Source organism: Euleptes europaea, chromosome 1 (assembly GCF_029931775.1).
Source record: "Euleptes europaea isolate rEulEur1 chromosome 1, rEulEur1.hap1, whole genome shotgun sequence".
NCBI lineage: Eukaryota > Metazoa > Chordata > Lepidosauria > Squamata > Sphaerodactylidae > Euleptes > Euleptes europaea.
In genome coordinates this window covers 160,444,700-160,469,404 of record NC_079312.1, presented here as the reverse complement: position 1 = coordinate 160,469,404, position 24,705 = coordinate 160,444,700, and the positions used below count along the sequence as shown (strand labels likewise).

Sequence of the window (24,705 nt, the reverse complement as noted above, 5' to 3'; positions counted from 1 at the left end):
TCCTCCACCTCCAGCACTGTATCCTCCACCAGAGCTTCCACCGTATCCTCTACCTCCACCCATTGCTCCTCCAGATCCTCCTCCACCTCCACCACTGTATCCTCCACCAGAGCTTCCACCATATCCTCTACCTCCACCCATTGCTCCTCCAGATCCTCCTCCACCTCCACCACTGTATCCTCCACCAGAGCTTCCACTGTATCCTCTACCTCCACCCATTGCTCCTCCAGATCCTCCTCCACCTCCACCACTGTAACCTCCGCCACAGCTTCCACCGTATCCTCTACTGTAGCCTCCACCCATTGTTCCTCCATATCCTCCTCCACAGATGCCACTCCAACTCCTACGTCTTCCATATTGTCCATCACTTCTTCCTCTACATCCTCCAATGTAGTCTCCACCATATCCTCCACTACCTCCACCACAGTAGCTTCGACGTCTTCTTCGTCCAAATCCTCTACAGAAGTCTGCACCATAGCCTATTCCACAGACTCCACCATATTCTCCACCAATAGCCCCATATCCAAATGGCGCTTGGTAGCCAATGGAGTTTTCAGGCTTGAGAACATCTACAAAGGAAAATACATATACATTTCAGTTTAAAAGTAGAGCTTTGCATTAAGAAACTCATGTAAAAAACGTAAGCATGAGGCTGCTGGATCAGACCAATGATCATCTAACCCAGCATTCTATTTTACCCAGTAGCCAACTTGATGTCGATGAAAGGTTTATAGTAGGAGTCCAAATTGAGCCCAGGAGCACCTTAGAGACCAACAAAAATTTCCAGGGTATAAATTTTCATGAGTCAAAGTTAATTTCATCAGAGACAGAGGTACTGGTGTACAGAGACCAAAGCCTTCCCTTGTAGTTGCTCCTTCCACCTGGGAATTGGCATTCTGCAGTATACTGCATCTGAACTTTGAGATTCCAATTAGCCATCATGGCTAACAGCCACTGATGGACCTGAATTTGTCCAATCCCCTCTTAATGCCATTACTCATCCCACAGCAATGAATTCCACTAGTTTACTTATACATTGCATTTCTTATATGCATCCTGAATCTGTGTGTGTAAAGTGTCTTCAAGTCACAGCCGACTTATGGCGACCCCTTTTGGGGTTTTCATGGCAAGAGACTAACAAAGGTGGTTTGCCAGTGCCTTCCTCTGCACAGCAACCCTGGTATTCCTTGGTGGTCTCCCATCCAAATACTAACCAGGGCTGACCCTGCTTAGCTTCTGAGATCTGACGAGATCAGGCTAGCCTGGGCCATCCTGGTCAGGGCATCCTGAATCTACAGCCCATCAACTTCACTGGGTGCCCCCTAGTGCTAGCATTATGGGACAGGGAGCAAAAGTTCTTTCTCGCCATTCCTCCATCTACACATAATTGCATAAACCTCTATCATGACCTATCCTAGCCACCTATTCCCTAAACTTGTTGCATTTTTATCCCACCCTTCCTTTCAGACGCTCAGTGGGACACACATCAACCCCCCTCCATTTTATCTTCACAACAAACCCTAGAAGAGTAAGGCGCCTTTCAGATTACCATTGTAAACCGGATGTCATCCATTGTTGACTTGTTTCCAAGTAAAGCAATACAGGGATGGACGTTTCATACTACTCATTTCAATCCATCTATGAGCACTCTCTAAAGTGCTCTGAAGAACTCTAGCCATTTAAAGCTGCACCACTTGAACCATGTTCAAGTATTTGAGGGGCTGTCATATAGAGGATGGTGCTGAGTTGTTTTCTGTTGCCCAAAAAGGCCAGACCAGAATCGACGGGTTGAAATTAAATCAAAAGAGTTTCTGTCTAGACACTAGGAAGAATTTTCTAACAGAGCGGTTCCTCAGTGGAACAGGCTTCCTTGGGAGGTGGTAAGCTCCCAAGATCTGTGCTGGCAGTGACAGACCAAGAAAGGGATCTTGGGGTGGTAGTGGATAGCTCAATGAAGATGTCAACCCGGTGTACGGCTGCTGTAAAAAAGGCAAATTCTATGCTGGCCATAATTAGGCGAGGAATAGAAAATAAAACTGCTGATATCATACTGCCCTTGTACAAATCTATGGTGAGACCACACCCACCACACCTAAAAAAGGATATTACAGAGCTTGAGAAGGTGCAGAAAAGAGCAACCAAAATGATTAGGGGACTAGAGCAACTGTCCTATGGGGAGCGGTTAGGACGCTTAGGGCTGTTTAGCTTGGAAAGAAGGCGGCTAAGGGGAGAGATTCAAAACAGATAAAAGGAAATATTTTTTCACACAGTGCATAGTTAAATTGTGGAACTCCCTGCCCCAGGATGTGGTGATGGCTGCCAGCTTGGAGGGCTTTAAGAGGGGAGTGGACATATTCATGGAGGAGAGGGGTATTCATGGCTATTAGTTAGAATGGATACTAGTCATGCTGCATACCTATTCTCTCTAGTATCAGAGGAATGCCTATTATCGTAGGTGCTGTGGAACACAGGCAGGATGCTGCTGCTGCACTTGTCTTGTTTGTGGCTTCCTAGAAGCACCTGGTTGGCCACTGTGTGAACAGACTGCTGGACTTGATGGGCCTTGGTCTGATCCAGCAGGGCCTTTCTTATGTTCTTATGTAAGCTCTCCTTCCATGGAGGTTTTTAAGAAGAGGTTAGATAGCCATCTGTCAGTAATGCTGATTCTGTGACCTTAGGCAGATGATGAGAGGGAGAGCATCTTGGCTATCTTCTGGTCACTAGGGGTGTGTGTGGGGGGAGGTAGTTGTGAATTTCCTGCATTGTGCAGGGGGTTAGACTTGATAATCTTGGTGTTCCCTTCCAACTCTATGATTCTATGATTCGCTTTTTCCCTTGCCTTTTTCCGTGGTGTGTTCTTTTTTGGCTTTTTTTTAACATTTTGAAATTTGCACTATAGCAATGCAATGCATCCCAATGCTGGTGATATATGTTTGTGGTTAGCACCATAGCAATGCAATAAATCCTAACGGTGGTGATATAGCACTTAATTGCTGCTATATCACTGCCATTGGGATGTATTGCATTGCTATGGTGCTATATTGCTAAAGCACAAATCTCAGAATGTTTTTTAAAAAGCCAAAAAAGAACGTGCTGCAGAATAAGTGGGGGGCGGGGGGGATGCAGTCCTTTCAGAAGCACTCCAGACGTTTTAAACAGCACACTGCAGTGATTCAGATGCACAAGGAAAAACTGAAAACAGGAAAAAGCATTTTTCATAAAAAATGGCTGAGCCCCAGGATATCCATGGGACACATGCAGGTTTGTCTGAAAAGTTAAAAAAAATCCATTAGCAGCTGGGAGCCAAAATGGTTGTGTCTGAAATGACACAAAAAATCTGTTAGCAACCGGCTGTTATAACGGATTATAAGGACAGTTTGAAAGGGTCCGAAGTTAGGCTGAGAGAAAGTGACCGGCCCAAGGGTACCATTGGCAGGTTCATTGGATTTGAACCTGGCTCTCCCAGATCCTAGTCTGACAATCTAACCACTGCACTACACTGACAATAGTGGGAAGAGATTTCCTCAGAGCCAGACTAAAGTGAACTACCAGCAAGAAGTTACCATTCACATAACCGGCAGTCAGTAGGGTTGCCAACCTCCAGGTAGTAGCTGGAGATCTCCAGCTATTACACCTGATCTCCAGCCAATAGAGATCAGTTCACCTAGAGAAAATGGCTGCTTTGGCAATTGGACTCTATGGCACTGAAGTCCCCCCCTTCCCAAACCCCTGCCCTCCTCAGGCTCCGCCCCAAAAACCTCCCGCCAGAGGCAAAGAGGGAACCCTACTTTTATCCCTCTGCTTCTATCATGGCTTCCCCCCATGTTGGAATAGGATCTGGGAGATGCAGGTTTGAATCCCCACTCTCCCATGGAAGTTTGCTGGGTGACCTTAGGCCAGTTACACTCTCTCAGCCGGACCTACCTCATAGGGTTGTCGTGAGGATAAGAAGAGTTGGTTTTTATATGCCGGCTTTCTCTGCCACTTAAGGGAGACTCAAACCGGCTTACAATCGCCTTCCCTTCCCCTCCCCACAACAGACACCCTGTGAGGTAGATGAGGCTGAGCAAGTGCGACTTGCCCAAGGTCACCCAGCTGGCTTTGTGTGAGGGAGTGGGGAAAGAAATCCAGTTCACCAGATTAGCCTCCGCCGCTCATGTGGAGGAGTGGGGAATCAAACCCGGTTCTCCAGATCAGACTCCACCGCTCCAAACCACAGCTCTTAACCACTACACCATGCTGGATAAAACAGAAGAGAGGAGAATACTATAACCTGATTTGGTTCTCCACTGTAGAGAAAGGCAGCTTATTAAATGAAGTAAATAGTAATAAATAATACAGTGAAAGTCTAAGGTAAAATCTCACATTCAGCACTTTGAATGTTAAGTATTTATTTTTAGTTTTAAAAATGATGATATTCATAATCTTGGTGAATTTTAATTTTATTTTTAAATACTTGTTTTTGCTCTGCTTCAGCTGAAAAGGAGGCAACAACAGCATTGCAAAATGGGTGAATCTAATACAACACAGCCTCATTTGTACTTACCGATGCTGACAAAATTGCCTGTGCAGATCCTATTCAGGAAAAAGAAAAGAGAATAATCATTGTTGCTGTCAGATTATGCTGACTGTATTTTGGGGAAGAATTTGTTAACTTCTGTGCAAGTCTCATTGCATTGCACTGGAAATGTAGAAAACGCATTCATAAAACTAGGAGGCTTATCGCACCCAGTCCAGGAAACGTGTGGAAAACACCTTAAAAGCGTTTGTCCTGGATGCGAGTTCCAATTCCCCCCCCCGCACTCCTGCCCGTTCTAACGTCTCTGAAACGTCTGCTTTCAGAGCGCACCTCCAATAAAATAGTGCGCACGCAAGAGAGAGGTGGGCGTGGAGGGAGCAACACATAACCGTGACGTTGCTTGGGTTCCCCTCTACCTCCCCCCCTTGGCATTTTGGATCGTCGTTGCAACAGGACGATAGGACAATGGCCTCACGTTTTCCCCTGACGCCTCTACTTCTCGCACGCACACAAACCACACACAGAACTCTCTAATCAGATTGCATTGTAACCAACTAGTGAAACTAATGGGGAGGGGGGGAAGGTACCCTAGAAGCTGGGTGGTTGGGAAAACAGAGGGGTCTTGCAAGCAATCGGGATCCAGAAGCAGAATAGGGAAAGACCTTCTGCCTAGAGATTTGGGGGGGGTGCACTAGAAGTTATCATGGTTTAAATAAAAGGGGGGGGGCTTGCAAGCGTACACTTTTATTTCTCCAATTACCAGAGGCGGCCTGGAATGCTTGCTGTGGTGCTTTGGAGGTTAAGAAAGGGTTTTTTTCCTCCAAAAACATGAAATTCCCGTTGAGGCTAGGTAGAGAGTGGACAATTCCCCAATGTGATGGGGGCAGGGGGGGGGGGAGAATGCTTGGCAATACAATCCAACTGCTCATGTTTAAGTGATGGTACAGTCCAAGCGCAAACCCATCAAAAGGAGCTCGTCCCATCTGGGATCCCGTAGCCTGCTCTCTTCCACCCCCTCCCCTTCGTCTCAACGAACAAGCCTCCCTTTGACCAATGATAGCAGAAGCAGACGGCGATTTAAAAAAATGGAGGACGCAAGCAAATAAAAGAGGGAAATGTTTGATTGGGACCCTGCGCAAATATAAATGGTTGATCTAATGTTCCAACGGTCCTGTGTTCCTTTGTAAGACCACAAGCACTTATGTGGGGGGCGGAATTAAGTAACAATAATGATTGGTGGATGCAAACGGGAGGGGAGGGGGAAGGTGGGATGGGAGGAGAAAGGCTTTTCATTGGGTGTTGCAAAAAGAGGGGAGGAGAACTGAATAGCGTATGTAACTGAACGCACCCCTTGGATTGCCGGTTTTGAAACAACATAACGAAATGCATCATGGTATAGGCGTTTTGGGGAAAAACAGATGTCTGGCGCTTCCAAAGCATTTCCAAGCCGAAATGGGAGGTCTGAGGTGCGATCTAACCTGGATGACACGTTTTTTTAAGCGTAGTATATACTGAGTGCGTTAGGCCCCTAGCATTGTACTGAATTTGTTTCAACGGGGCATGGACAAGAAGTACCATTGCCATTGCTCACTGGGGGTGGGAGATCTCCTGCCCCCAGAGAGCATTGCTTGCTGGCACTCCAGCAGCCAGCAGGAGAAAAAAAATTGCATCGGTGACAGTGTGACATCACTTCCAGGAAAAAACAGACGTATGGACCTCTCTGCTGGAAGTTGTATGCTAAAACCCAGAAGTGATATCAGTCTGCTCTAGGAATAGCTGAAAACTCAATGGTTTTACACAGAACACATGAAACTGCCTTCTACTGAATCAGACTCTTGATCCATCAAAGTCAGTATTGTCTACTCAGACTGACAGCGGCTCTCAAGAGTCTCAGGCAGAGGTTTTTCAAATCACCTACTTGCCTAGTCCCTTTAACTGGAGATGCCGGGGATTGAACTGGGGATTCTGCATGCCAAGCAGATGCTCTGCCACTGAGCCACAGCCCTTCTGGTCATTCTTAGAGAGGTGTGATGACATTTCTGGTTTCCCCAGGAGTGATGTCATGCCATTGCTTACAGCCATCCCTGCCATGTCCCCCCCACCCTTGTCTCCTGTTGGTTGCCAGGATGGGCCTGGCACCCTTAACAAGAAGTTACTATTGGCCTGATCTTTTTTTTTTATAAAGCAACACCCACAAGCTTAGTTCTGTAAAATCATAAATGTGCAGTGTTGATAGGGTTGCCAACCTCCAGGATCTAGCTGGAGATCTCCTACTATTACAACTGATCTCCAGACGATTGAGATGAGTTCCCCTGGAGAAAATGGCCACTTTGGCAATTTGACTCAATGGCATTGAAGTCTCTCCCCTCCCCAAACCCCGCGCTCCTCAGGCTCTTCCCCCAGAATCTCCAGGTATTTCTCATCCAGGAGTTGGCAACCTTATTCTACCCCCTTTCTAAAAACACTTGGTGGGCACCAGGGAAGGTATCTGAGCGTTCTGTGGTGGCAATGAGCACCATGTTGGGGATCACAGGTCTAGACTGACAGGCAAGTGGCTCTCCAGTGACCCAAGCAGAGATCTTTTATATCACCTACTACTGAGTCCTTTTTAAATGGAGATACGTGGAATTGAACCTGAGATGGTCAAATAAAGGATCTGAGAGAAGTTAAAAAGAATATCAGTAAGATAGATCACATTTCTCAAAGGTGGCCAATTCATTATTTTAGTTATAAATCCTAAATGGGTGTAGGATGAAACCTGACTCAAATTGGAAGGTCCTGCCCAGAAGAAATACCTGTGTGGATATCAAAGGAGGCTCAAATACTTGTAAGATTTGCAAAATTTCTGGGATGTTTGCGCATGCAAATCTTCAGAGCAATCCATCATTACCTGCTCTCTTCTCCCTCCAGTAGTGTTTTATAAGTAGCAATTTCAATATCCAGGGCCAGCTTGGTATTCAGAAGCTCATGGTAGTCCTTCAGCAAGTGAGCCAAGTCATCCTTGGCCTTCTGTAGTGCAGTTTGCAGCTCTGTGTGCTTATCCTGGGCATCTTTAAGAGCAATGTCACCACGCTGTTCAACATCGCAAATGGATGACTGCAAATTATCGACCTGCCCCCCAAAAACAAACAAAAAACCCACAACTGAGTTGATCGAAAGGGGAAATGGTACTGGTGCATAGGTAGGATTGCCAACTTCCAGGTGGTGGCTGGAGATCTCCCGCTATTACAATTGATCTCCAGCTGACAGAGAACAGTTCCCCTGGAGAAAATGGCTGCTTTGGCAATTGGACTCTATGGCATTGAAGTCCCTCCCCTCTCCAAACCCCGGCCTCCTCAGCTGATCTATCTTGCCTGGAGATCAGCTGTAATCCCAGGACATCTCCAGGTGGTGGCTAGCAATCTCCTGGGATTACAGCTGATCACCAGACAAGAGAGATCAGTTCACCTGGAGAAAATGGCCACTTTGGATGGTGGACTCTATGGCATTGTACCCCATTGAAGTCCTTCCCCTCCCCAAACCCCTCCCTACTCAGACTCTACCACCAAAATCTCCAGGTTTTTCCTGACCCGGAGCTGACAATCCTACTGCTATATGTTACCATGATAATAAGTGTAAAGCCATGACATCAGTGGATGTCAGCAAATAAATGCAGAACTTGATTTGGCTATATGGTGATGTCACTGAGAACTGAGAGCAAAACAGCATCTGGAAAACACAGGCAAAATGCACGGGGAGAGCAAGGCGATCTCTGATAGGCAGAAAAGGCATGCATAATCAAAAGGAAGCCCCGAAGCAGTCAGCGGGGGTGACCACGGGGAAACGTCCCTGCTTAAAAAGCCTCAGTCACATTGTACTAGGATATAGCCATTAGATCCGAAGAAGAAATACTATATGCCTTGGTCCCACCTACCTGCTTCTTCACCAAGTCATGTTCAGACTGCATCTTATTGAGCAACCGGGTCAGATCAGCAATCGCATGTTGGTTGATCTTCAGATTGTCAGAATATTTCCCTCTCTGCTCCTGAAGCTCTAGGAACTGAGACCCAGAGACAAGAAACAGGCCTGTCACTAACATTTTTGGCTTAAAGTGAAATTTGGGAGTACTTCCTCCCACGAAATACGTGAAGAATTTTTGATTAAAATCCACGAGTTTCAGTGAATCTAGCAAAATTTCTCAAGGTCGAGTTTCCATAGATACCTAGCTTGTCCCCAGGTTTCATCTGAAGCAAAGTCAGAAGTGAATTTAGACATTCCTTCTTAGGCAAAAGATCTAAGGGATTTTGAGAAAAGCCAATGAACTTTGGCAGTAAAAAGCCAACGAAATCCTTAAGGAATTAAGGATAGAGTTCCCATATACACCATAACTTTGTCAATTATTATGGCAAAGCACAAGGTCACAGCAGCTTCTGGAAATCCCAGTTCAGCAGCCAAAATGGGGAAATGGAAAACACCCCAGAAGAGTTAGGTATCACTTCCCCCATAATGTACCTGGGCTGTTCACAACAAGTAGCCAACTGTTCAGATTGTATAAACTAGAACCAGTTCATGCTGCCTAAACCACTACAAATATGTTGATTGTGTGCTGTGGCAGTGGATGGACTCGCTAGATGAGAACATCCACAAACACTCTTCAACAGAGTTACACCCTTCTAATCCCATTCACTTCAATTGATTTAGAAAAGTGTGACTCTGTTGAGGATGGCATTTCAAATAAGTGTAGTACAGCTGTGCTCTTTCCTACCCTGTTTTCATATAAAGCATTTGCTTCTTCTTTGCTCCTCTGGGCGACGTTTTGATACCAGGCTTCGACATTTTTGATAATGAGGTCAACATCTATGTTTCTGCTGTTGTCCATTTGCAAAAGGATGTTGGTGTCATAGATGTGACAGTCTAGCTGTGCTAGTTCCTGCAAGACAAAAAGCTGTGTAAGGATCATGTGTCCCAAAGAGTCCATTTCTTTTTATCTCTTCTGCAGTCAGTTTGCTAAAAGAGAAAATGGGCAGAAGCAACTTAGCCCTAAACTGGAAGCGGAGCCCTTTATGCCATATGAACAGAGGCTGCCTGCAGTTAATCAGCAGTAAATGGGAAATTACTTTGTACACGTTCCATGCTCTGCAGTCTTCCAGTGGTTCAAAAGTCCTACCCCATTGAGCCATGAGTCTCATGATAAAAATCCCATGGGCTGTCTCCTGCAGCGGTTATTCCATCTGATCATTGTGGGATAGTTGTGTAAATTGTTTAAGAGTTGGCATCCAAATGTGCTTGTTTTGATCTTCCCAATTTTCCTTGTTTATATTAAGTTGGATCCCTGCTAGAATACAGAACCATGAAATAGGAAGAGTACTGAATCTCTTTGAATGACTAATGGCCTCTAAAATTAGAAGTAAATGTTCACTTTCTAATTTTCGTAAAATAATAGCTACTGTTGTTTGGGGTTCAGGTTGATCATTTGTTAAAAAAGAAAGAAAGAAAAAAGCATAAGGCTCTGGGACAAGAACAGTACCCAGACTAGGCGCTTTTGTTTTTCAATTGGTTTAACTTTTCCCAGCCAGTTTTACTGAACATGAGAACATAATGAGATGATTCATCATCTCTCCTGTTAGGCTTGCAAAGATTTACAAGGTTGTACTTAGCAATTGTTCAATCAATCAACTGACCTTTAATGGCATATACTCAGAATTTATTCGCAAATGACGAATTTCATGCCGAATTCCATGGATCCGAATAGGGGGATTTCGGACTTCAGCATTTCCCGAATAAAAAAGGGGCCAAACTTTGCCGAATCTGAATTTTACCCAAAAAAATTTCCAACAGCCCTATTCTGTTAGAGATTTGTTGTGGGATCCAAGTCAGACTATGGGCAATTATTTTGATTTGTAAACCGCCTTCAACGCCATGACAGAAAGGCAGCATATAATGTATCAAAGAAACAAACATATAAATATATACTCAAAAAAGGGAAGGAACCCATGCTTACATTCCTTTTTGCTAATTTTGTGAAGCATATTCCATAACTTTCAACAGATATCATTCTTACAGCGCATTCCTGAGTCTCCAGGGCAAAAGCCCTTAGGAGGCCAGGAAGGAGTCATGCCGGTGTCCGGGGCCCCTTTACTGATGTCCGGGCAGCCAACACCGGTGTAAGCGGCCCAGACGCCAGTGGGAAGAACCGGAAGCCAGTCGCAGGCCACTCCCATGGCAGTGCCAGCCCAGGAATCTATGGAGCCTTTCGCCGGTGTCCGAACACCGGCAAAGGCTGTGCCGGCATCCCAGGCAGCGTTCCCGGGGCATTACAGCACCGTGCTGGGGGCGGGGTTGCCTTTAGGCAGCCTCCAAAGCTGTTTTGGCCTGGGAACGCTCCCCCTTTTTTTGCCTTTTAGGTGGTGTATCTCCTTTTAGGTGGCATATCTCCCATGCAACCTTATGAGGGTTGCACATATTTTTTGCAGCATTGCCTCCTAAGTCCAGCGCAGGCATTCCACTCAGGAATGCACTGTTACCTTCCTGTTATCAGAACTGACTCTGTTCCCATGATTGCTATGGGGCCCTGTAGAGATACTTCCAGCCCAGGTGAGAGGTGCAGTTCTGAGCGCCTTTCCTGTGCAATGGGACCCTGCCATATGGGTGGGGATGGGGGCAGAAGTGTGTGAGGAGAATTGTGGGGGCAGTGGTGGGGCAGTGAGGCAGGGCCATGGGGCAGTGAGGTGGGGTTGATGACCTCAGCAAAGTTCCCTGAGCCACCAGTGGGCACAGAGGGTCACCCTGACTCATATTTACACTCTTCTGAGCCTGAAAGTCTCTTTACCAGTGAATTTGTGGGGTTCAACCTTACCTCTGCATGGATGCAAGAACGGAATTCCAGCTCCCGACTCAACAGATCCGCTTTGCCCTCCAGTTCTGCCTTGCTCAGAAAGATGCCGTCTACATCCTAAAGGGGGGTTAAACAGCTAATGAACTCCCTACAGCAGCTAAGAGTGTCGTGACAGTCAGCTGAAGCTTGAAGAGATTCTAAACAAGCATCTCAATGACTTCATACGTTCAAGAAGCAAAGAGTTAACACGACACTGTACCAATAAATGTATGTATAAGCCACAAAGAAATGATATAACAAAGAAATTTGCTCCTGTGTCCCCAATTCCAAAAATTCTTTGTGAATGTGGATGGGAAATGTTCTCAAAGTGCATGAATGATATTTGGTGTTTGGCTGTGGCACTATTTGACAGGTGGCAGGCAGTCCAGGTCAATATTCATCAATAGCAGATGCCGCAATGTAGCAGAGTCACTGTACGGGAAGTTATACCCTTCTATGCCCTTTCAATGGACTTTGAAGGCTGTAATTCTGCTTAGGATGGTGTTGTTGGTCTCCGACACCATACATGAAATAAATAACCACTCTTTAATATGTGGAGGGCTGACATGCAACTGAATCTCGTAAAATGTTTGTTTATTCAATTTGCTAATCAAAACAGGCTAATCCTTCATTTCAAGGACGTCTTATCACAAAACTTGACGAATTTCAAAATTCCCCAGAATTTCAATACTGTTGAAACTGTCGCTTTCCATGGAGGGAGGAGGAATTAAAGAATCTCCAGGGAGATGAACACAAGCTCCCTACAAATGACATTAGGTTCATTGAAATCCGTGTGTGTTTAGTGGAGAGGGCAGAAGTGCCTATGTGTGATCACTGGCTTGTGAGCACAGAGTCTATGAGCGTAGGAAGTGTGTGTGCGTGGTTGGGAATGCTGCTTTTTCGAATCAAAGGAAGATAACTTATGTACATACAGTTTCTAATCTCACAGACTTCACACTTGTGTGTGATCACATATAGGACTTGCGGACTATATGTTTGTGCCTGCTCCCTCTAGCCATGTTGATTTCACAGGACATCATGTCATCCACAGAGGGCTACAGGGAGAGATCCTGAGAACATTGCCTAACAACCTGGAAATGCTAAGGCCGAAGGCTCGCATGAACATATGAAGCTGCCTCATACTGAATCAGACCCTTGGTCCTTCAAAGTCAGTATTGTCTGCTCAGACCAGCAGCAGCTCTCCATGGTCTCAAGTAGAGGTCATTCACATCACCTACTTGCCTTTAACTGGAGATGCCGGGGATTGAACCTGGGACCTTCTGCATGCCAAATAGATGCTCTACCACTGAGCCACAGCCCCTCCCTCTGGTAAGGAGAACTGGAGAAAGCCAGCTCTTGGGTGATCTTCTGTCTCATCATGACAAAAGAGACATGTAGTGGCAAAGGAACAAGCAGAGCATGACTTTTCCGTGCTCCTTTTAGCTCAGCAAAAAGTGCTTCCCAAGCAAGTGAAGGTAGGGTTGCCTGCTCTGGACTGGGAAATTCCTGGAAATTTGGGTGTGAAGCCTGGGAGGGTTGGGTCTGGGGAGGGGCCTCAGCAGAGTATAATGCCATAGATTCCACCTTCCAAAACTGCCACTTTTTCCAGGGGAGCTAATCTCTGTCATCTTGAGATGAGCTGTAATTCCTGGTGGTCTCCAGGCCCCACCTGTAGGTTGGCAATCCTAAGGGAAGGGTGCCGACCAAGTCAAAAGCAGTTTGTAAGGTGCCATTTCCTAGCTGACGTACACTACTCTGCATGGGAAAAGAAGGCCTGCCTGTCATTTCTTGTGTGCAGGAAACAAGTGGCCCCTTGCAAGCCAGAGGTGACATGGGGTGGGGGGTGAGGGAGAGGCACAGAAAATGTCATTGGGGACTGTGTATGGGCCTTCAGCAGTTTTCCTTAATTTGAACAAGTAATCCAATGAAGCAATTAATAAAGAGTGTTATGCTTCAGGTTTAAGGCAGCAAAACTTGACCTCCTTACCTTCTTGAGCAACACAAATTCATTCTCTGCTGTTGTACGCCTTTTGAGCTCCTCTTCGTAGCTGTTGAAACAGAGACGAAAAGCACTGTGCAACTCAACGTCATCTCACCACAGTCAGTAATGGAAGGTTACAGGGCTGCTTTTACCCAGAAGCCATTTAAACCAGGTAGCACATAGGACAGCTTTGGGCACTGTAGAGAAAAGCTAATGGTTGGATCCCTGTGGCCTCTAATAATTTTGTTTACTGTCGCACTATGTAGACTGCAGATTCTGTGCAGTCTTTAATCATAAATTTGGTGGTCCCTGCGTGGACAAAGAATGCAGTACAAAGGGGCCACCCACAGACAAAGCAGAGGTCTCAACATACTTGATGGGGGCTGTATAGGGGCTAGGGTTGCCAGGTCCCTCTTCACAACTGGCAGGAAGTTTTTGGGGTGGGGCCTGAGGAAGGTGGGGTTAGGGGAGGGAAAGGACTTCAATGCCATAGATTCCAGTTGCCAAAGTGGCCATTTTATCCAGGGGAACTGATCTCTATCGGCTGGAGATCAGTTGTAATGGTGGGAGACCTCCAGCTAGTTCCTGGATGTTGGCAAGCCTATGGATGCGATAATGGTGCTAACGGGTTTGGATTGGAGTAATTGGGGTAACAAACTATTTTACGCTGTGGTGTATCTCCTGTGGCACGGGTACCCGACTTTTTTCAGCCTGTGAACACCATTGAATTGTTACACAGAGTAGTGGGCATGACCACAAAATGGCTGCCTCAGGAGGTAGCACACAATGACACAGAGGAGGAAGCCCGAGTGCAGAGGAGGAGAGGGACAGCTTCAAAAATACACTGGGAAAGAGCAGTGAGAGAATAAAACCAACAGTGTGGTTTTAGCTCCCGCAGAAACAACATTATTTTAATCTGCACAGCCAGTCAGATCTCCAATGGCCAATCACAAACTGAGGGGAAAGCCTTAGAGCTCCACCTAGCCCCACCCACTTTCAAAAACACTTGGTGGGTGCTAGAAAAAGTGTTGGTGGGCTCCACAGTGCTCATGAGCACTGTGTTGACCCTGCCCTGTGGAAATCCCCCTCCCTGAAGTTTTTGATTTGCACTAGGGAAAAAAGTACATATACTTTATGTTCCCCTATTAGACATAATAGTAGCTCAGGAAACGGGAAGGGGTTTCTATTGGGGAAACAACACAGGGGGAGTTTAACCACTTCTCCCCAAGGTGCTAAAACCTTCACTTGCATTTTAATGTTAAAAATATTGGAGGATCCTCTTGTGTTTCTCCCATTTGATGTGATGCTTGGGTGTCAGATAGGGCTTCTGACAGCTCCGGTCCCAAACAAGATGGTTTCCCCGCAAACAAGATGGAGTTCTCCGTGCACTCCTCCCCCCCCCCCCGTTTTTCACACGAGCTCCGGCCAGGGATTTGCAATTGTATTGGGACCCGCCGGTGTCAATCTCCAATCTGATATCGGGTCCCGCTCACAAAGCCGAGAGCTCGGCCATCTCCTCCACTGATTGCTCTTAATTGTTTCTGTTTCAGTTTTACTTAAGTCGTTACCGGCAGGAAACGACTACATTGTCTCTTTGTTCCTGTAACCCTATTGTATCAGCCCTATAGATGTATCCTCTCCCCCCCAGTCATGTATTCCAACCTCGCGTGTCTCTTACTGAAATCACTGACTTCTGAAATAAATCTTTGAATCGCTGCTCTGCCTGGATTGAAGGTCTATTGCTGAAACGCTGTGCATTTGATGAAGTCTGACATTTTATTTTCTACTAGTTAGTTCTTGAGAAAGATGTTCCCCAGGTCGGCCCGATCCGCCGAACTGATCCGGCAGTACGAACGCCTCTGCCTGTCGGAACAGCAGGGAGTGGTCCTGCCCCGGGAAGAAGCAGCCCCGAAAGGAGCAGATCCAAGCCGGGAGGAAGTAACCCCAAGGAAGGAGCCCGCAGAATTTGCAGAGGGGGCACCTCAGATTGCCGGACAGTACGTCCACCAATCAACCACGGGGCCAAACTTCGATCACCTATATCGAGGCCCGCTGGAGGACCTATACTCCAGGGAGGAGGAACCGCTCCGAGGCCGAGCTGCAGTCACCTCTACCCCGTACCCCTAAGAGGAACGCCGTCTTCTGCAGGAGCAGAACCACGACCTGACTCGACAGAACCGGGAGCTTCAGGACCAGCTGGAGATCCTAAGGAGGGAGATGATGGTGTTAGCAGGGACGGTGCGAGGACTCCGATCGTCCATCAGCGCTGCGACTACCCTCCCCATTCATTCTCCACGCACAGTCGCCCGGGACCTGCAGATTTCCTTTGATGGGACCTGCGCCCAGTTACCCCACGTTCTACTGCAATTTTCTGGCTTTATGAACGATCAGGGTGAGACTTTTCCTTCCGAAGAAGCCTGGGTGCGGTACGCCATCGGGCTTCTAAAGAAGGAGGCAGTAGAGTGGGCGGTGGTAGTGACAGAGGTTAACCCTGGACTTTTGTGTTCCCTTGATGGTTTCCTGGAAGCCCTGCACCACCGGTTTGAGGACCCTCACTGGGCAGAGAGAGCCAAGATTGCTATGCGCAGATTGAGGCAGGGGTCCCGGTCTGTGCTAGAATATGCCCAGGAGTTCCAGTCCCTGACGTGCAAGGTGCGTGAGTGGAGCGAAGCCACCAAGGTCCAACACTTCCGTGAGGGACTGTGCTGGGAAGTGTTGGACGGCTGCCTGACTCTGGGAGACCCTGACACTGTGGAGGGCTGGATCTGGCTGGCAGGGCAAGTGGAACACCGCAAGCTGACCCTGCAGTTCGCCAAGGATCGCCTGGGGAAGGAACCCCCCTCTAGAGGCCCGACAAAGGGGAACACTGTGATGGAGGTACACTGAGGTGAAGGGAATCGAGGCTGTTTCCCGGACGAGAGAGCGCACCGCTTCAGAGAGGGTTCCTGTCTACGTTGCAGAAGGATGGGACACTTCGCCGCCAAGTGCACCAGCGGATCGCCCAGGCAGGTGACCGATAAGAAAGCTCTGACCGGCTGCCAAGTTCTGGACCTGAAGAGGATGGAGGGAACACCCACCCGGCGCGGGACGACGGCGTTAAGCGCGGACCTGGAGCCTGTCCCGTGTGAACATCGCTGCTGTTCCAGTGATGTCTCGCCACCCAAAAACGAAGAAAGCTTCCTGTGAGTGAACCGGCACAGGAGGCTACTTTGCAAGAGAACAAGCCGGTTCCGACCTGGGTGAGTAACCAGGGAGAGACTCTACCGGTACCAGTAGTGTTAAAGAATCCCTAGGGAGGGGATCCAATTGCAGTAGTGGGCATTTTAGACTCTGGCTGTTCCAGGACTTTAATAGACCAGGGGGTGTTTGAACGATTGCAGTTGGGGGCGGTGGAATTGGATCAACCCTTACGCTTCAGACAGATGGACGGAAGTGACCTCCAGGGGGAGCCCGTTCTTTTGCGCTCTGACCCGGTGTTGTTGGGGGTGGGGGATCACTGGGAGCAGATCAGCCTTACCATTGCTCCTGGGATCGCTTACCCAGTGGTTCTGGGAAGCAACTGGCTGGCGGGCCACAACCCCAGCATTAACTGGGCGCAGCGTCAAGTGGTTTTTGAGTCTCCACAATGCCGGTGGTATTGCCGGGAGGACATGCCCGATGGGGGGAGGGTGACTGCCGCGACAGCAACTCCCGTGATACTGCCCCCGGAATATCAGGACTTTGTGGATGTCTTTGAGGGGAAGGACTGTGACTTGCTACCCTCTCACCGCACTATGGACTGTGCCATTGAGCTCACTGCGAACATGAAGCCCTCTAAAGCCCGGGTTTACCCCATGAGCCCCCTGGAAAAGACTGTTGCGGGAGTTTCTGTACAAGAATCTGGATAGGGGGTTCATCTGTCCATCCAAGGCCGCATTCTCCTCACCCTGCTTCTTTGTAAAGAAGAAAGGGACTTCAGACCTCCGGTTGTGTGTGGACTATAGGGGTCTCAATGCAGTGACTGAAAAGAATGCATATCCCATCCCCCTTATCCCTGACCTTCTCAGTCAGTTGCAGGAAGGCAGGATATTTTCAGAACTGGACCTGGCGGAAGCCTATTTCTGGGTCTGGATTAAGGAGAGGGACGAGGCGAAGACAGCCTTCTCATGTTGCTTTGGACTTTTTGAGTTTAGCGTAATGCTGTTCGGGTTGTCTGGAGCTCCGTCCTGCTTCATGCAACTCATCAACGAAATATTACATGATTTACTGTTTCGGGGGGTTATCGTGTACCTAGATGACATTTTAATCTATTCTCGGGATCCGGAGGAACACCAGAAGTTGCTGCGGGAGGTACTGCGCTGACTGAGGGAGCACCACCTATACGCCAAGCTATCCAAGTGCGCCTTTAATCAGGTCAAGCTTGCTTTCCTTGGGTTTGTAGTGTCTCCCAACGGGTTAATCATGGACCCAAGAAGGTCCAAGTGGTTCGAGACTGGGAATCCCCCCGAACCCGCAAGCAGGTTCAGCAATTTCTGGGTTTTGCAAATTTCTATCAGGGATTCATCCCGGATTTTGCCAAGATAGCCCTCCCGATCACGGACCTCCTTAAGACCAAGGGGAGGGGTCAGGTGGCCACGGCCACTATCAGGTGGCGTGGGACGACTGCTGCCAGGCAGCGTTCGACTTGCTAAAGAGCCGGTTCACGTCAAAACCCGTTTTAGCTCTCCCTGATTGTTCTCGGCCTTTCGTCCTGCAAGTAGATGCTTCTGACAAGGCTATGGGGAGAGTGCTTCTGCAGAAGGACGCTCAGGGGAAGCTCAGACCCTGCACCTACTTTTCCAAGAAGTTCTCAGGGGCCGAGCTCAACTGGCCGATTGGGGAAAAGGAGGCCATGGCTATCAAACATGCCCTCACGGTTTGGCGCCAGTTCTTAGAAGGGGCGAAGGGGCCGTTTGAGGTTTGGACAGACCACCGAAACCTCAAGGCCATCTTGGGGCAGAGGAGGCTCTTGGCCAAACAGCTGAGGTGGGCAGACTTTTTCTCTAGATTCCGCTTCACCATTAAGCATGTTCCCGGGAGGGAGAATTGCCTGGCGGATGGTCTCTCCCGCATGCCGCAGTACGACTGTAGAGTCAAGTGGCCGCTTGGGTCCCTTTTCACCCCGGAACACCTGGGCTTGGACCTGGAGGGGGCAAGTGCGGGAGTTCTGACCCGAGCCCAAGCCCGGGCGGCGCCCCCCCACCTGCCCCAGTGCTTCCGCAAGACGGCCTGAGCAGTGCCACTCGTCCCCCAGGGGTTCGGACCTGGGCCCAGACGCGGGCGGCGGTTACCACGCCTGTACCAGACCTCCAGCAAGAGATGCACATTAAGGATCACCTGCTCCCATTCATTCCAATGGGTGGATGGGGGGACCCCTTCCAGACCCCATAACTCGGGACCCCCTGACCCAATCTTCAAAAAACTGGGGGGTTCTTGCAAGAAGGGTCCCCTTAAGCTACCCTGAAGGTTTGGGACCTCTATCTCCAGAAATGCCCTCCCCCTGGAGCCACGAAAAAGGTGCGAATGTGTTTTTAATGTCTTTAAATGGCCAAATTTATTCATGAACTCCGAATTTCATGCCGAAATCCATGGATCCGAATTGGGGGAGTTCAAACTTTGGCATTTCCTGAATAAAAACGGGCTGAATTTTGTTGGATCCGAATTTTACCGAATTTTTTTTAACAACCCTAGTTGGGCACATTCTGAACTTCTCATGTGAGGTGATGCTGATGTGCAAATGATCTTACCCAGTCTTGAATTCCTCCACCAGCTGCTGAATGGCAGCTTCTTCATGGACTAGTTGGTCCTTTTCACTTAATAAGCACTCAAGCTGTTTTTTCATGTTGCTGACGAAATTCTCATAGAACGGTGAGAGGTCCTTCTTTTCTGGCATGGCGCACTCTTGCAAGAGTCTCCACTTTGTGTCTAGAACTTTGTTCTGCTGCTCCAGGTATCGGACCTGTGGTTGTTTTTTAAAATTTATGATACAACAGGATCTTTGATTAGAAAATAATATTGACAGCACGTGTGCTTTCAAAACAGATATTTACACTTTTCTGGTTTTTCGGTCTGTTGTGCATCTCTGCAAGGAGTAGACATTGCACTGAGCTGCAACATGTATCTCCCAATGCATTACTGCATTTCTAGGAATAAAAAGGTTTCTTTTAAGCTCATAATAGAAAAACACCTATGATCAGCTGGGGGATATTAAAACCTAGCACGACTTAGTAACAATTTTTGTTTTGAGGTTAATTTATTAATCCAGCAGAAATTATTTTTAAGATGTGCATACAAATTTCTTATGTGCATCTGAATTGGGGGTCCCCATTAATTTCACAGGAAATAATTTGTACATGCTGAAATTAATGGGGAAATGGTACTAGGCAGGGGGGATCCATATGTAGAATGAAATTCCTGTAATCTGAATCGACTGGAATGTCAGCATACTTGGGTATGCCCATATCTGTTCTACTGTGCATCTGTATACACCACATGTACATACTGCATATCAAATTCTGTATATGCAGTAACCCCCGACCTTTGATTTTGCAGCAAGATGAACACTTACTTGTTCTTCATATGTGGCAGTATACACGTTTGGACAGTTTTCCTACACAATGATGAGTGACATGTGTGAAGCAGCTCTGGGATATATACAAATTTGTGAATTAAGAGAGCAATCCTAAACCGCTCTACTCAAAATCCTACTCAAGTTTAATCAATTGGGCTTGCTGCCAAGGAAGTGTTCTTAGGATTCCACTGCCAGTCCCTTAAATATCCAGCAAAGGATCAATGTGACCTATTCTTCATGAGTACAATTGGATTTGGAACAGATCTGCAATAATCATAGAATCATAGAGTTGGAAGGGACCACCAGGGTCATCTAGTCCAACCCCCTGCCCAATGCAGGAAATTAACAACTACCTCACCCCACATCCCCAGTGACCCCAACCCTCCCCCCACCATGCAGGATCCCACAGTCAAAGCACTCCCAACAGATGGCCATCCAGCCTCTGCTTAAAGACCTCCAAAGACAGGGACTCCACCATCCTCCGAGGCACTGCATTCCACCATCGAACAGCCTTTACCATCAGGAAGTTCTTCCTAATGTTTAGGTGGAATCGCTTTTCTATTAGTTTAAATCCATTACTCTGAGTCTTAGTCTCTGAAGCAACAGAGAACAAGCTAGTTCCCTCATCAACATGACATCCCTTCAAATATTTAAACATGGCTATCATGTCTCCCCTCAACCTTCTCTTCTCCAAACTAAACAAACCCAACTCCCTAAATCTCTCCTCATAGGGCATGGATTCCAGACCTTTAACCATTCTGGTCGCCCTCCTCTGGACACGCTCCAACTTGTCAACATCCTTCTTAAATTGTGTAGCCCAAAAGTGGACACAGTATTCCAAATGAGGTCTGGCCAATGCAGAATACAGTGGTAGTGTTACTTCCCTTGATCTAGACACAATACTCCTATTGATGCAGCCCAGAATTGCATTGGCCTTCTTAGCCACCATACCACACTGTTGACTCATGTTCAGTTTGTGGTTCACTAAGACTCCCAGATCTCTTTCACATGTACTGTTGTCAAGCCAACTCTCTCCCTGTACCTGTGCCTTATGTTGTTTCTGCCGAGGTGAAGTACCTTACACTTCTCCCTATTGAAGTCCATTTTATTACTTATGGCCTAGCTCTCTAGTCTAACAAGGTCATTTTGAACTCTGACCCTATCCTCCGGGGTATTAACTACCCCTCCTAACTTGGTGTCATCTGCAAATTTGATTAGCATGCTCCCATCATCCAAGTCATTTATAAAAATATTAAATAGTACCGGTCCCAGGACAGATCCCTGTGGCACCCCACTGGTCACACCTCTCCAGGATGAAGTTATGCCATTAATGAGCGGGAGGGCAACCCGGGGGTTGTATAAGCCGACCCTCGGTTTATACGCGGGTGCCTAATTTTCCCCCATTTTTGGGGTGAAATTAGGCACCTCGGCTGATACGCGGGTCGGCTTATATGTGAGTATATATGGTACTCCCTTCTCATTCAATATTCTCACCCACAAGATCACACCCAGTAGTTCCCTAAAAGTATTGAAATCAGCTTTCTTAAAGTCTAGAGTACATGTTTGACCTGAAATACAATAAATACAAACTATAAAAAGGTCTACAGCATGCAAAACAAACTAATGTAATGGCTTCTCCAGGTTTTTGTGCAGAAACCACCATACGCCATACTACTAATAAATAGTAGTTAAATGGTTTCATCTGTAAAGCAGTGCATTAAATAGAGTTGCCAATGAAGGTTCCTCCTAAAGCAAAATTAAACAAATTTGGCGAATTTCAAAGGTGAGCTCAAAAGATTTTGATAAAGCAAGGGACATTAAACAGGGAGGGGTCTATTCTACATAGCCCTAATTCAATTTTAAAAATGGTGCATATCATGTTAAAATGTTGATTTAAAAATAAAAATTGAAGAACATTTTTAAGCTTTACAATTTTGTTGGCATATTAACAATGCAAGACAACAATAAAACAGTCAAATTTTCAAATCTATCAAAGTACTCATTAACTTATCAGTTCAATGGATCCAGTCCCAATAAAATTAGACATGCTTAAATCCCACTGAAATGAGTAGGAAAAGTTACTGGCAATTAACTTTCCTCAGTTATTTCAGTTGGACTTTAAAGAATTATCATTATAATTATCATCATCAACATCTTTGTTTATAGTCCACTTTTCTCACTGAGACTCAAGGTGTATTACAAAACATGTAGAACACTTCAAGTCAAACAGCTAAGATCTCTACTAAACAAAACAATGCCGTGGGGCTAGGACTGAAGAACTGGAAAGCCATGCAAGACCACAATAAAACAGTCAAAGACAACAAAAATGTCATCCAAGGCAAAGAACTGTCTAAGACAACGAACTGTCTAAGATTTGATCTCCATATACAAGAAAGGGCTACAAAGGCAGAAGGCATTGCATTGAATTAGCTGCCTTGTTGGCCCTTGTGAGGACAGAAAGGCTACATATAAATTTTGTAACACAAAAATAAAATAAATTGCAGTATAAAGGGGGGACATGTACGATAAACACTGCAATATACAACAATACTTTCCCTTATAAAAACAACCTCCTGAGCTGATCCATTACACTACAGTTCTGATCCCTTTCTAAGAATGCCCTTCTGAACATTTCTGGACAGCAATCCTAAGCAGATCTACTCAGAATCCTACTCAGGTTTATTCAAAGGGGCTTTCTCCTAGAAAGGTGTTCTTCAGATTGCACTATAAATGTTCTTGAACCAGGAATATCTCTTTGTTCCTAAACACATCACTCTCCAATTTACAAGAATCCATCATGTAATGAATCTGAACATGCTTTATTAAAGTATTTTCAAGTAAATCTCAGCTGTAACATCTGGACATAATCCATGTGCAGAAGAAGAATGCAAAACAAATCCCATGGGTTGGTTGCATATTGAAGTTATGGTGCCAGTGGTAGCACAGGGATTTATATAAGAAACACGGGGTTTTTGTAGTAGACCTGGCCCACTTTTTAAATTTTCATTTCATGCTAAACAGATTTTTAGAAGTCTTTGCTTGCTCACCTTATCAATGAAGCATGCAAACTGGTCATTCAGGGTCTTCATCTCCTCCCTCTCGTGATTCCGTGCTTCTTGTTCTTGTGGGTCAATTCCCACATGGAGTGGTTTCAGGAGCTTCTCGTTGATTGTGACTCCTCGGATGCCATCACCCCTGAAGTAGGAGTGTCCTCCATTTCCAATATGACCCATCCTGCCACCAAACCCCAGAGTACCATAACCCATATGGCCATAGCCATAAGCACCATAGCCTCCATGAAATCCAGAAGCGTAACCACCATAGCCACCGTGAGAAATTCTTCTGCTTTCACCCAGATTGGAAAGACTTTGACTGCTGAAGCCACGGACCCCATATCCATTTCCGATTGGGTGGCCTACAGAGGCTGAGTAGGTTCTGTGCCCTCCTAGTCCACCTATAGCAGATGCAGAGCTGAATCCCCTTCCTCCAAAGAAGGGCCTCCCAGCAGACATTTGTTGTGCCATTGTGACCTGCCCAAAGTCAAAATAGGTTGTTCCAAGGAAGCAGGTGGCAGCAGAAACAAATGAGAGAGCAGCCCTCTGGCATGAAACTTCAGAGATGAGCCTTATATATCGTTGAAGAGCTGAGCTTGATAGGCTCATAGTTTTAATTTAGAGTTTTCCTGGGTTTGGCCAGCCTCAGGGCCATTATAGAGGCTTTTCAATGCGCAACACACCACAGTAAATATAAACTTATGAAATAATGAGAAATTTTAAGGAATTGCTTTGTTTGCACGCTTCGTTTGGCTGATGTTACACTTGAAATTTAGTCTCATGGCTTGCCTTAATTATAAAGTAGAAAGTTATTTAAGAGAGTCTTCCACTTTTGCTGGCCACCGTGGATATGCTGTGAGGGCACGCATGTTCTTTAGGAGCACAAGTTACAGCCCATTTTTGAAGCTACTTTGGAGCCAGCATGACCCCATGTCAGCGTAGGTGCCAGCTTATCTTGGAATAAAGTGGCATCTACACTAGTGCGGGGCAAACATGCCTTCTTTCCCAGAAGGGAAAGCCTGTGCCAGCATGGGGGGGGGGCATTCCCGGAGTGTTATTGGGGGTGGAGCTGCCTTTAGGCAGCTTCCATAGCCCTTTCACCCCGGGGACACCCCCTTGAGCTGTGGCAGGGCTGGCCACCTTTTTTGAATTCTCAGTTTTCTTTTTTCAATGGGGCATTTCTCCCATTTTTTTTTAAAAAATGCTTTTCCCCCCCTTCGTGGTGGCCAGGAAGCCTCTGAGAAGGCGACATGGCTCCGCTGCTCCCGGCCGCCATGGATCTAACACCCCTCCTTCAGGATTGCACTCTTAAAGCGGTGGCTTTAGGATCTTCTTTAAGCATCCCTTTCACTTCACCCAACTGATGAGGATCGTATTTGCTCCTTTTGTCCCCTCAATACCCCCAAACCCTGTCCTATGGTTGCCAACCTCCAGGTACTAGCTGGAGATCTCCCGCTATTACAACTGATCTCCAGCTGATAGAGATCAGTTCCCCTGGAGAAAATGGCCGCTTTGGCCATTGGACTCTACAGCACTGAAGTCCCCTCCCCAAACCCTGCCCTCCTCAGGCTCCGCCGCAAAAACCTCCCACCGGTGAAGAGGGACCTGGCAACCCTAACCTGACCTCCCCTTTAGGCTGTTCTCTCTTGTGGGCAGGGGTGGTGGGGTAAGAAAGATCCAATGATGCTTTTTTGGCCTCCATGTATTGTT

General features: G+C 46.8%; 1 protein-coding gene across 1 annotated transcript; it reads right to left on the bottom strand.

The window, feature by feature from the left end:
• Positions 1 to 364: 364 nt before the first annotated feature.
• Positions 365 to 23,544, bottom strand: LOC130477160 (keratin, type II cytoskeletal 1-like). The gene is made up of 10 exons (XM_056849230.1): positions 22,990 to 23,544; positions 19,119 to 19,330; positions 13,360 to 13,420; positions 11,355 to 11,450; positions 9,264 to 9,428; positions 8,433 to 8,558; positions 7,410 to 7,630; positions 4,547 to 4,575; positions 493 to 569; positions 365 to 376 (listed from the first exon to the last, which is right to left on the bottom strand). Exons 1-10 carry the CDS (start codon positions 23,464 to 23,466, stop codon positions 365 to 367), a joined length of 1,476 nt encoding a protein of 491 aa, XP_056705208.1. The 5' UTR covers positions 23,467 to 23,544.
• Positions 23,545 to 24,705: the final 1,161 nt, after the last annotated feature.